This window comes from Leuciscus leuciscus, assembly GCF_965113295.1.
Source record: "Leuciscus leuciscus genome assembly, chromosome: 25".
NCBI classification, from domain to species: domain Eukaryota; kingdom Metazoa; phylum Chordata; class Actinopteri; order Cypriniformes; family Leuciscidae; genus Leuciscus; species Leuciscus leuciscus.
The window spans coordinates 11148678-11160863 of record NC_138724.1 but is presented as its reverse complement, the minus strand read 5'-3'; the positions used below and the strand labels follow the sequence as shown (position 1 = coordinate 11160863).

Sequence of the window (12186 nt, the reverse complement as noted above, 5' to 3'; positions counted from 1 at the left end):
CCTTCTCCAGATCCTTCAGGTTTCGGGGCTGTCGCTGGGCAATACAGATTTTCAGCTCCCTCCAAAGATTTTTTATTGGGTTCAGGTCTGGAGACTGGCTAGGCCACTCCAGGACCTTGAGATGCTTCTTACAGAGGCACTCCTTAGTTGCCCTGGCTGTGTGTTTCAGGTCGTTGTCATGCTGGAAGACCCAGCAACGACCTATCTTCAATGCTCTTACTGAGGGAAGGAGGATGTTGGCCAAGATCTCGAGATACATGGCCCCATCCATCCTCCCCTCAATACGGTGCAGTCGTCCTGTCCCCTTTGCAGAAAAGCATCCCCAAAGAATGATGTTTCCACCTCCATGCTTCACGGTTGGGATGGTGTTCTTGGGGTTGTACTCATCCTCCTTCCTCCAAACACGGCAAGTGGAGTTTAGACCAAAAAGCTCTATTTTTGTCTCATCATGACCTTCTCCCATTCCTCCTCTGGATCATCCAGATGGTCATTGGCAAACTTCAGATGGGCCTGGACATGCACTGGCTTGAGCAGGGGGACCTTGCGTGCGCTGTAGGATTTTAATCCATGATGGCGTAGTGTGTTACTAATGGTTTTCTTTGAGACTGTGGTCCCAGCTCTCTTCAGGTCATTGACCTGCTGTGTAGTTCTGGGCTGATCCCTCACCTTCCTCATGATCATTGATGAGATCTTGCATGGTGCCCCAGACCGAGGGAGATTGACCGTCATCTTGAACTTCTTCCATTTTCTAATAATTGTGCCAACAGTTGTTGCCTTCTCACCAAGCTGCTTGCCTATTGTCCTGTAGCCCATTACACAGCTCTCTGGTCTTGGCCATTGTGGAGAGGTTGGAGTCTGTTTGATTGAGTGTGTGGACAGGTGTCTTTTATACAGGTAACAAGTTCAAACAGGTGCAGTTAATACAGGTAATGAGTGGAAAACAGGAGGGCTTCTTAAAGAAAAACTAACAGGTCTGTGAGAGCCGGAATTCTTACTGGTTGGTAGGTGATCAAATACTTATGTCATGCAATAAAATGCAAATTAATTATTTAAAAATCATAAAAATCCAGAAAATCACATTGTGTTTTAGATTCCGTCTCTCACAGTTTCAGTGTACCTATGATAAAAAATTACAGACCTCTACATGTTTTGTAAGTAGGAAAACCTTCAAAATCAGCAGTGTATCAAATAATATCCCCACTGTATGTGCAACCTGTACCAGCAGCGTATCCTTTTTCTAACAGTGGCACTTCCTCTCTGTGGACTACACCTTGCCGTGGTGGAAAGGCTTGTGTACTCCAATGAACCTGAGACCTATGCCGGCGGGGATTTTATATCCCTGGCAAGTTTAACTAAGCTGGACAGGTCAAAGGAGAGGAGGCAGACAAAGCAGACATTATGACTATTTGACAGAAATGGTGGCCATCTTGAAAATGGTGTCCATCCTGAATTTTTGAGTGGCACATACCTTTTTCCAAAAGAGTGTTCCTTGAAGAGTATTTCTGCCTAATTTTATGCTTGCATCACCATTTGAACACTTGAAATAATTAATATTCGACAGGAACGGTGGCCATCTTTAAAAATGGCGGCCATCTTGAATTTTTGAGGGACAAGCATCTTTTTCTATTAACATGTCCTTTAGAGAGTATTTGTATCAAATTGTATGCTTGGATCACTGTTTGAATAATTTATATAATAAGCATTGAATAGCAATGGTGGCCATTTTGAAAAATGGCCGCCATATTGAATTATTGAGTGGCCAACGCCTTTTTCCAAAATAGTGGCCCTTAGAGAGTATCTGTGCCAAATTTCATGCTTCTATACCAAAGTGAAAGATTTTTTTACTAATCTGCTGCACTACCACAATATGTAACTTTTTTGCTTTAAAAATAGCAAAAATCACTATATCTATGTTATATATTTTTTTTAGTTGTGTACTTACATTATCCTGACTGTTTCCAACAACTTTCAAACCAGGAGAAATTTGTAATTTAATTCGAGAAACGTCCCGTTTCTTTATTTCCGTTTTGTCGCTGCCAATGCCGTCATATCCGCGTTGTCCCTGGTTTCCACTCGTGCTGCCATGGCAACCCGAGCTATGAACCAGAGCCGTCTGATAGTAACCAAAGCGACTGACGCGGACAACTTTGTAGTTTGCAATGTCTATTTGCACGCTGTTGTTGTTTCGTTCAAACATTATGGACCATGGCAAGCAGACTTTGGATACAAAAGGAGAACTAAAACGAGAATCAATATCAGCGCGGTGTTTTCGAGATGCCTAGAGCTCCCATAGACAGTATATAAACGAGAGCTCCACGTCCGAGACTTCGACCGCTTCTACATGTACTTTATTAAACAGGTGAGCACATTTACATAAAACTAATCAATGTTATATAGCTCAACATGATGAAATGTTAGAATATGATCTGTATGTTATTCTAATGTTGATCTAGCTTACTGCTAGTCTCATACAGACAAACTAACACATACATTTCAACACATTCAAATGCAGTTTAGTGTGATAGTGTAATGTTAGACCAAGTGAAACAACGCTGCGTTACCTCACAAGTTTCATTTGTCTAATAAACTGACCTGTGACTGTGAGTAGTAATTCTGCACTCGCGTGTAACGTTAGTTCAGTGGAATGAAATGTCCATATCGCGTCGCGTGTGGAGCTGATAGCTGTCTCTTAGCAATCCCGAACTGCTTCATATCACAGTCATGATAAAAGCATCGATGTATTCAGTCATCCATAAACATTATTAGATCCATAGATTAGATCGGTCGGCTTGAGGTTGACGACAAGATCCATAATTCTTAGCAAATGTTGCGTCATCAAACTACGCCTTTGTTATTGTAAATAGGTTAGCGACCCCTAGTGGCGAAAAATTCCATACTGTACGTTTAACTGCGATCCTACAAAGAATTGAGAATAATGTACACTGCCGTTCAAAAGTTTTGTATCGGTAAGATTTAAGTTTTAAAAAGAATTCTCTTCTGCTCACCAAGGCTGCATTTATTTGATAAAAAAAAAAAAAAAAAAATGTATTCCTGTGATCAAAGCTGAATTTTCAACATCATTACTCCAGTCTTCAGTGTCACATGATCCTTCAGAAATCATTCTAATATGATGATTTGATGCTCAAAAAACATTCATTATTATTATCAATGTTGAAAACAGCTGAATAATAGAAAGTTCAAAAGAACAGCATTTATTTGAAATAGAATCTTTACAATATAAATGTCTTTACTGTAACTTTTGATCAATTTAATTCATCCTTGATGAATAAAAGTATTGATTTATTTTATTTATTTCCCCAAAAAATAAAGAAAAAAATCTTACTGACCCCAAACTTTAGAACGGTAGTGTTTAATGTTACAAAAGCTTTCTATTTCAGATCCACACTTTTGAACTTTCTATCAAAGAATCCTGAAATAAAAATGTAAAAAACTGTTTTCAACATTGATAATAATCATAAATGAGCATCAAATCATCATATTAGAATGATTTCTGAAGGATCATGTGACACTGAAGACTGGAGTAATGATGCTGAAAATTCAATTTAATTTAATGAAACCATTTACCATTTTTTCAATTCAAAATGTCGTAACTTAAATTTTTTCTTCCAATAAAATAACAGACTTCTCTCTGATGTCTTACGCCAGACTTTGCCAATCATTTGTTCTGCCTAAACTCTGCCATTTTCTTCAAATTAACTGCAAGCTCACATTCAGATTTGCCTTCATCTAATCAACAATGACTGATAAAGTCCCTCGCCAATATATTTTTTTTCTTCAAATAATTTAATTTACTTGGATATACGTCACAATACAGAATAAAAGATCTGTCGCTACTTCAGTTTCATCACAAAACAGCCTAATGTTATGCCGCGTTCGAGAAGAGGTCAGAATTGATCATATCTGAGACTAAATGTCCAAGTTCCAGTCAAATTACACGGCACGTTCACATGTTGCCCACATGTTGAGCATTTTGTGTTTTTATGTCAATTATATGGCAAAAGCAGAAATAAATGAACACAAAATGCTTGCATTCACTAGCAACATCTGACGTGAAGCAAAAAATAAGGTATATTTATGTAAAGTTAAACGTTTGACATAAGTTAGCTCCACGGCACGCTGTGCTCATTGGAAGTGTCTTGCTGAGGTTGGAGTACATCGATGTGCCCAGAGTTCACAGGTCTGAAATCCGACTTTGAGCGTTCTAGAAGTTATTGATTTTCAAGTAGGTGGTGCAGAAAAAAAAGAAGAAAAAAAAAATTCTGAGTTGTGATACAGAACATTAGTTAACTCCCTAGCATTACTTAAAACATTGTACTGCATCTCATCGTAGACGTTCATATGTTATCACTTAAAATACATTAATGGAGATTTTAAAGGTGTTATGATGTGTTTAGTCAGCATGATTTTAGCATGTTGCTAAGCTAACAATTCAATATGCTACGAAGCATAAAAAATACATAGTGTGCAACAAGTTTCCGAAGTACTGAATACATCCTAGTTCAGTTTACTCTGTAGTCTTGGATGAAACATAATAACCTTGGCATTAGACTTTTTTCGCAGTGAGGCCTAAACATGTTGCCTAGCTGGGAAGCTCACTACAGGTTTCTGAACAGAAGAGTGAACGGTCTGCCTATTTCCTGCATCCCACTCCACATTATGAAGGTCCTCTTTGTTTTGGGTGGAAGCCGGCACACCTGCTGTGATTGATTGTAGTGTGGAATATAAGACGGGCAGAGCGAATCAGTCGGTGTGAAGTTGAGGAAATTGCATTGTCACCGACACCCTCCTCTCCCCGTAATTCTCAATCTGAGAGCTTTCGGCCCACTCACGCTCTTGAGGATTTCACCTATTCCCGCTGAGAAGGTCTATTTTCTACTTTTAACGCAGACTTTATCACACTTCCTGTTTTTCTTGATCACTCACATACTTTCTTCTGTTCGTCTCTTAAATTCCTTCTCGTTTTAAATGGTTTCCTTTCTTTCGCTAATTTTACAGTACATTACTGCAGTGTTTGAATTATGAAGAGACGAGACCCCCTAATACCAGTCTTAAAATACCAAACCGTATATCGGTTTATCAGCCATTGTCTGATACATATTCATTAGATAAATATGTATTTATGAACATCAGTGTATAATTATATATATACAATTATGATAATATATGATTAAGTATTTATTTTATGTGATATTATATATTATATTGGTCTTTGTTATTAATTATAATTTAAACCCTGCATTATAGAGCCGCTATAGGTAGTTGTTTTCTTCATTTCTCTTGCTTTTCAATACATCAATTTTTATCCTTTTCCCACATCTGTTCTCCCTCTTTCTATTTGCTCTCAGTATTTCATAGGCCCACTGGAGCAAACAAGACATTTGCGTGAGCATCTGAGCAGAATTATGTCTCATGCATTAGCCACGCTCATGGATATTCATGAGCAAATTTACTCATCAGGGGCCTCATGTTGCAAATATCATCTCTCAAATTGCCAGGGCACCAAAAAAACAAATATAAAATAATTAGTGCATGTAAATATAATAAGGAGCCTCACCCCAAAGATTTTGGCTGTGTTTAAATACTGTTATGTTCTCTGTAAATTACAATAGTGCATTATTGATAGGAGATTGACAGATCGAGTCGCACCCGTGTGTGAGGTTTTTAACGTGTCGCATTTGGAGGTGTAATAAGGTGTGAAATCAAGCAGGCCTCTAATTGTGCTGGTCTAACAGCAGATGTGGCCCATTTGAGGAGATGTGATTTTGATGAGATGAGTGCCATAGCAGAGCACATAAGATTCACAGAGAGCAACTCACATAGACACAACCAACACTCTAATATCGCCATAGCATCCCGAAGTGGGGTTTGAGTGTGCGGTGCAACACTTACCTGGCTCCATCGCCTCCTTCTGCTTTTGTGCAGCCGAGAACTGCTGGCCGAAGTTCTCAACTGCATCGCCGAAGAGGCCGGCCTGGGAGATAGGGGAGTCGAGGAATCGATTCTTGTCAGTCACTCTCATATCCACCAAGTTCTGCCAGGTCCTGGACCACCAAAGTGGACAACTTCTGACCGAGGGAGCGCGGAGTGACTTTCATGCGCAGCTCCTGCATCAGCCCTGGGTCAGAACTACCCTTGTGCAACTCCTTAAGTGCCTTGGCTTGGTACACTTGCAGAAGAGCCATGGCGTGCAGGGCGAAGGCAGCCTGTCCAGCAGCTCTCTAATCCTTTGCCATGAGAACAGACAAGAACTTACGGGCCATGGATAGGAGACGTGGGTTACTGTCCAGGCGGCAGCGCTCTTTGGACACAGCTGCATCACAACCTCGCGCTCCATTGGGGGTGAGGGTAGTGAGGAGGCACCAGACCAGTTTCGGGTAGAAAAAGGTGCCATCCATGATCTGGTAACCTCCTCATGCACCTCCAAAACGCTAAGAACCAGCATGGGCCGCCCCACGATACCAATTGTCCAACCTAAAGCGTTCAGGACACGGTGGAGACCTCCACTCAAGCCCTGATGCTTCCGGCAGCCTGAGAAAGCATAGCGGTCAGACTCGGGAAACGCTACTCTCCCTGAAGGTGTCAAGTTCATTCCCGGAGACCAACCCTCCGATGAAACGATTGACATCTGGTCTTCCAGCGGAGCCCCAAATGAAACACTTGGTCCCCCATGAGAAGGTCCAGCATTCTCACTCAGAAGCTCCACAGCTTGCGGTGTGGGGGACCCACGGAGATTGGCTCGACAGGCAATGCCCCACTGTGATCCTCAGGTCACCCTGGCTATTCACCGAAGTAGCCCTCTTCTGATTATCAGAACAGGAACTAAACTGGGAGTATAGGCGAGGGGACTCAACCTCGTCTGAGGTAGTTGAGTCTTGACCGCAACACAAGATAGCCGTCTTCCCGCAGTGGGTACATGACTCCTCTACAAAAGCTACCTCAGCGTGATTGATGCCCAGACACGCGAGGCAACGACAGTGACTGTCAGCCGACGCCAGGTAATGACTGCATCCAGAAACACACGAGTGGAATGACAGCTTTAAAAAGATGAAGTGTCACACTCGTGTTTGCTCTATCAGAGAAATTTTGCTCTCTTATAGTGCTGAAGCGCACAGGGGAAATGGCTGCAGCACAGCTGGAAGGGAATAGTGCAGCCTGCAGTGTGCAAAAGCTCTTTTAGGGCTGTTATGAACAGCAGGAAATGCTATTTTGGAGATCACACCACCTCTGCAGCGCCGTCATACCAACACCTCTTCCCGAAGAGCACTCGCAGACACTAGTGGAACAATCGGTGCTGATCGTAACGTCAAATGTGAATGACTGAAAGGGAACTACAATATACAGTATGATACAATATTATGATCTATGATGTGATACATTATTATATATGATGTGGCACATGACAAAATATGCTACAATGTATGTTCCATTTCGATATATATTATACAAAACAATGCAGTATATTAATCGACCAGACAGCCATCGGCACATATCCTCAGCAAAGACCATGGGAACCAGAAAACTGAATTAAATATTCTGAATTATATAAATCAGATATAAACCTGACTGGAATCATAATCATACCATGTTGGTTTGTTTAGCCAGAGGAAAACAAACTAATGTGACATCATTTTGAACAAAATCAGGCCCAAACAAAGTTTGTTTCATGAGTTCGAAAAAACTTGCCAAAGCGATCTTTCTGGAAAAGTTTGCTCCGTCTGGTAAACCCCTTCGAACTACCATTGGTCTGCGGTGATAACGTAATAGGTAGGCGGGGCTCTGAGGCTCCGTCACCATTGACGTGGAAATCTTCTCCGGTTCATTTCTTCTGTTCAGTCCCTCGAGGTCAGACATCTGCGAGGAAAAACATGAACACACTGGAGAGTCACTTTATAGTAGAAAATTAAGTTATAATTGTAATTGAAAGAGACACTGACACAGTTTTTTCATGTTTAATACTGTAAAGCTGCTGCTTTTAATCAATCTATTGTATAAAGCTGTATATATAAATAAACGTGACTTTACTGAAGTGGTAAATTGCAGAGCTCATGCAAACATATCCACATCTCTATGATCTGATGCTTTCTTAACTGTTGTTTTCTTACTGCTGTTATTTTTGTTGCATGTTTATTATGTTACTGAAAGGAAAGCGCACAGCACATATTTACATATTCATCTAAACGTCGGTCTCAGCAGCGCGGGTGGCGTTGGGATGTTTGCTAACAGTATATCACTGCTCACGTATTTCAAACTTCTTTTAACCCCAAAGTGAAGAACGAAAAAGAACTTCGCTGTGAGTATTTCAGGGCCTTTAGAGCTGCTTTACAGCAGATTTGAATTCTGTTTGCATCATTGATCATTACTTTCCTGTTTATTACTATAAAGCTGCTTTGAAACAATTTGTATTTTATAAAGCGCTATAGGTGAATACAACTATAGGCGCTATTTTATAAAGCGCTAAAGGTGACTTGATTACTTATAAAACAAATAGCCCAGACTATACATTCTGAGTGTAAGGATGAAGGCATTGTGAAATGCATGCAAACGTGTGGTTTTAGATTTTATATTAATATTTAGTACTTTTTGAGTTTCCAAAGTTATCTATTTTCCCAATTAAAAGAATAAAAGTGACTTTATTGAACTGCTGTTTTTTGTCATGTAAATGGCTGTGGTTGCTATTTTGTAATAGTAATAATTCACTTTATTGCTTTAATAAGAAATGGCACGATGTTACAATATAGAATATGATAAGATAAAATATGATATGGTAATGCAGTAATAAAAATACAGGACTTACAAATGAAAGACATTAAGATTCCATGTTCGTTCTTTCCCCTTTAGTCTCATGGCCTCCAGACGATACTACTTCGAGATTCTCCACAAGCAGGACGACAAAGGCTCGGATCACGTTGAAGTCGGGGTGAGTTTTGAATTGGCTAAACTCAAGCTCATTGTAACATGGGGGGAACTCTGAGACAAAGGAGAGATGGATCCAAATGCTGATAGTAGTCTTTAATAATAAAATAACAAAAATATACACAGCTGAACACAAGAACTGAGTAAAGCCACCAGGATTACAGCCATAAAAAGGATAAGACCTGACAATGAACACAGGAAACACTGGGATTTGTATACTCAAGATATCAATGGACTAACAAGGGACAGGTGAGGGGAATTAATCACTATGGAAACAAACAAGGGTAACTATGACCACAAATAAAGGGGGCTAACAGCTAAAGCAAACAGGAATTAAAAACTGGTGAAACAATGGAACAATTGGAACAGAAAATACATATCAAAATCATAGTCCTTGAACACAGAACAGGAGAAACAGCACAAAACAGGTTTTGTAACACTCAGAGCTTCAGAAACGATTCTTAATGCATTTCAGACCACATAGTGCTTTTCAATTCATGTTCTCTTTATTCAATCTGAACATGCGCAATCATGCATCCTTCACTATCCATTATCTGAACTTCCAAAACAGCTGTTATTGTCCACTTTTGCTAAATCTTATTATACGAGTCTTTTCAGTTCACAGGCTATTCTGAGGATTGATAAAAGAAGCTAAAGATACTGAATGTTTTGGTCACATCTGTTTTTGAAAACACTCTTTTCAGTCGGCTTGAGAGAGCCAAATACCGGGTTTTAAGAGCGGGTGACTTCTTATTTTGTTCTCAACCTGACCAACATTGAGTGGAGTTCTTCGGTATGTCTGCTAGTATTTATTTATTTATTTGAATGAATGAATGTCATGGATTTATTTTTTTATTTTATTTTTTTTTGCAATTGTAGCCTTTACTAAAAATCTTGTGGTTTGAATACTGATGTGTTAAATCGATTAAAACAATTAATGAAATAAAAAAAATATATATAGAAATTAATTATTTAAAATTGTATAAACAAAAGCATCTGTGTTTTGCCACTTTACATGCACTGACAAAATAGTAGCCTATGTTAATGTTAACACCTAAATGAACTAGTTTTATTCAAGTTAAAAATATTATTTAACATCTCAATCAACCTAATGCACGAATTTATACCAGGAAACTTACTTTTATTGGTTAAATGAGGTAGTAATAACACTTTAATGTAACAATTGGAATACATTGGATGTATTTTTTTTATTATTATTAATTTTCAAATTAATTACTTCCACTTCAATCAATGTCATGGAAAGACTTTTGTTTTTAATTATGCTAGACTTTATTGAACATGTTCTGTGATTTGAATACTGATTTTGTAAATAACTTAATACATCCAATTACAAAAAAAATATAAATAAATATCTTAAAATTATAAATTGACATCTAAATGAAAAACTGAATACATAAATTAAATAATAAATTATTAATAAATTAAAAAGTAAATAAATTTAACAAATAAATAAAACAAACAATAATAAATTAATTGTGGCAAAATATATTTCAGATAACCTACCTCTAAACATCGCATATAAACAAAACAATCTGTGTTTGGCCACTTTACAAGTCTGTCAAGCAGACAATCTTTTCCTGTTCAGTTGCAACCATAACAGTGTTATAAATTAACCTTTTTTTTTTTAACAAGGAGCAATATTTTGCCCCTGGAATTGATTTCTAGGAGAATTTTGATTAGTTTCTATAATAGGCATATAGTGTACTCTCCAGGTACCTTTGACATTATTTGCAACATTCTGTGATTTGGGAGACCTCAGAGTACGCCTCATAGTCTTTGTTACCGTTTTGTTACATTTATTGCAACACATCATGGCTCTGTGATTTCATATCTGCAGTGTTTTAGTAGTTTTTTGTTTGTTTGTTTTAACAAATGCAGAAAGACATTGAAACTTTATTTCATTCATGTTGTCGGAACAAAAGAACCACATTTTAGTTTTGGAATGAATCAGCGCATGGAAATGATGAAGTAGATGTTTTGGTTTGTGGAAGCATGTTCTGAAATGTAAATTTTCAGTGCCATTAAGTCATTAAAAACACCTTTGATTTGAAAAGGGGAAAAAATATTCATTTTCAAATATTCAAAAATATTCCAAGCCATCCATGCAAGCTCCAGTCCATGTTTTGTTTGACCCTGCAAACACATTCTGTTATCATTTAGCAAGTGGATTTGCTCCAAAAAAAATGTCAGTTTATTACATTAAGCATTGCACTTCCCTTTAGGCAGTGGCGGGATGTGATAGAGGCAATATATTCGCCTAGACTGTGCTTCACTTTTTCCAGAATGAGTCCGATATTGAGAATAGTATTTTCATTGCATTTGTAATTTTTTTTTATTATTTTAAAAGAATATTTACATATAAAAATGTAATTAAATTAGATATTATATTATTTAAATAATTTAAATATAATATTATTTTAAATATTGGGTAGAGAAACCGAAAGAACTTTGGGTAGAGAAACCATGTAGAACTTTGATGAAAGGTTTTGATCCACTTGTTGACTACTGTAGTTGACTTAATTCGTTTAGCAAATAGATGTTTCAGTTATTTTCATGCTTAATAATGCCTGTTAAAATCCCTCTGTGGTGAAAAAAAAAAACAAGCTTTTAATGTTTTTAATATGCTTTAAGACAAACCATGTGTAAATTCATAAGTCAACACCATTGCTGAGTATTTTCTCCTTGTTCACTGCAGTGAACCAAAGACAGTCTCAAAAACAGTGTTTGAAATCGCTGGTGTTTCTGACGTTATCAGAAAGGCTTGGACGAGGGGCTAATTTGCATATTCATAGAACCGCGTAAATTAAATGAGGCAAGGGTGTAGAGTTACATTTAAGCTATTTTAGGGCTATTTTGTTTTAAAAAAAAGCTATTTTATTCATGATGGGAAAAAAATTTGAGGAAAAATTTTGGTGATCAAAGATGACTCTTAAGGGATAAAATGATTGACTACTGCGGGACATTTAAATGTAGTACGAGCTTCTGTTCAGTGATCATTATATTGCTCTATCATTATTTCATCTTCAGCGCATGTTTAGTGTCGCTTCAGTGCAGCGGCACAATAATCGCATGACATTTCCTGTAATAATGTAGGGATCCAAATGTTATACATAAAATCACTTCATTTTTTTTTTACTTAGGCCACACATACGATTAAATTTGACGCTCTCTCTCCCTCTCTCTCTTTACCCTCAAGTAACGTTAACAGTAGGTGCATCGTTTTACTTTCTT

General features: G+C 37.9%; 1 protein-coding gene across 2 annotated transcripts in view; it reads left to right on the top strand.

Annotated features, from left to right (window-relative positions):
- The window catches only part of b4galnt4a (beta-1,4-N-acetyl-galactosaminyl transferase 4a), a 200989-nt gene that overhangs the window by 148498 nt on the left and 40305 nt on the right, over positions 1 to 12186 (top strand). For both annotated transcript variants that reach the window (XM_082160412.1, XM_082160411.1), the window contains exon 8: positions 8860 to 8938. In XM_082160412.1, the coding sequence (XP_082016538.1) occupies positions 8860 to 8938 (79 nt within the window). The remainder of the gene's footprint in view (positions 1 to 8859; positions 8939 to 12186) is intronic.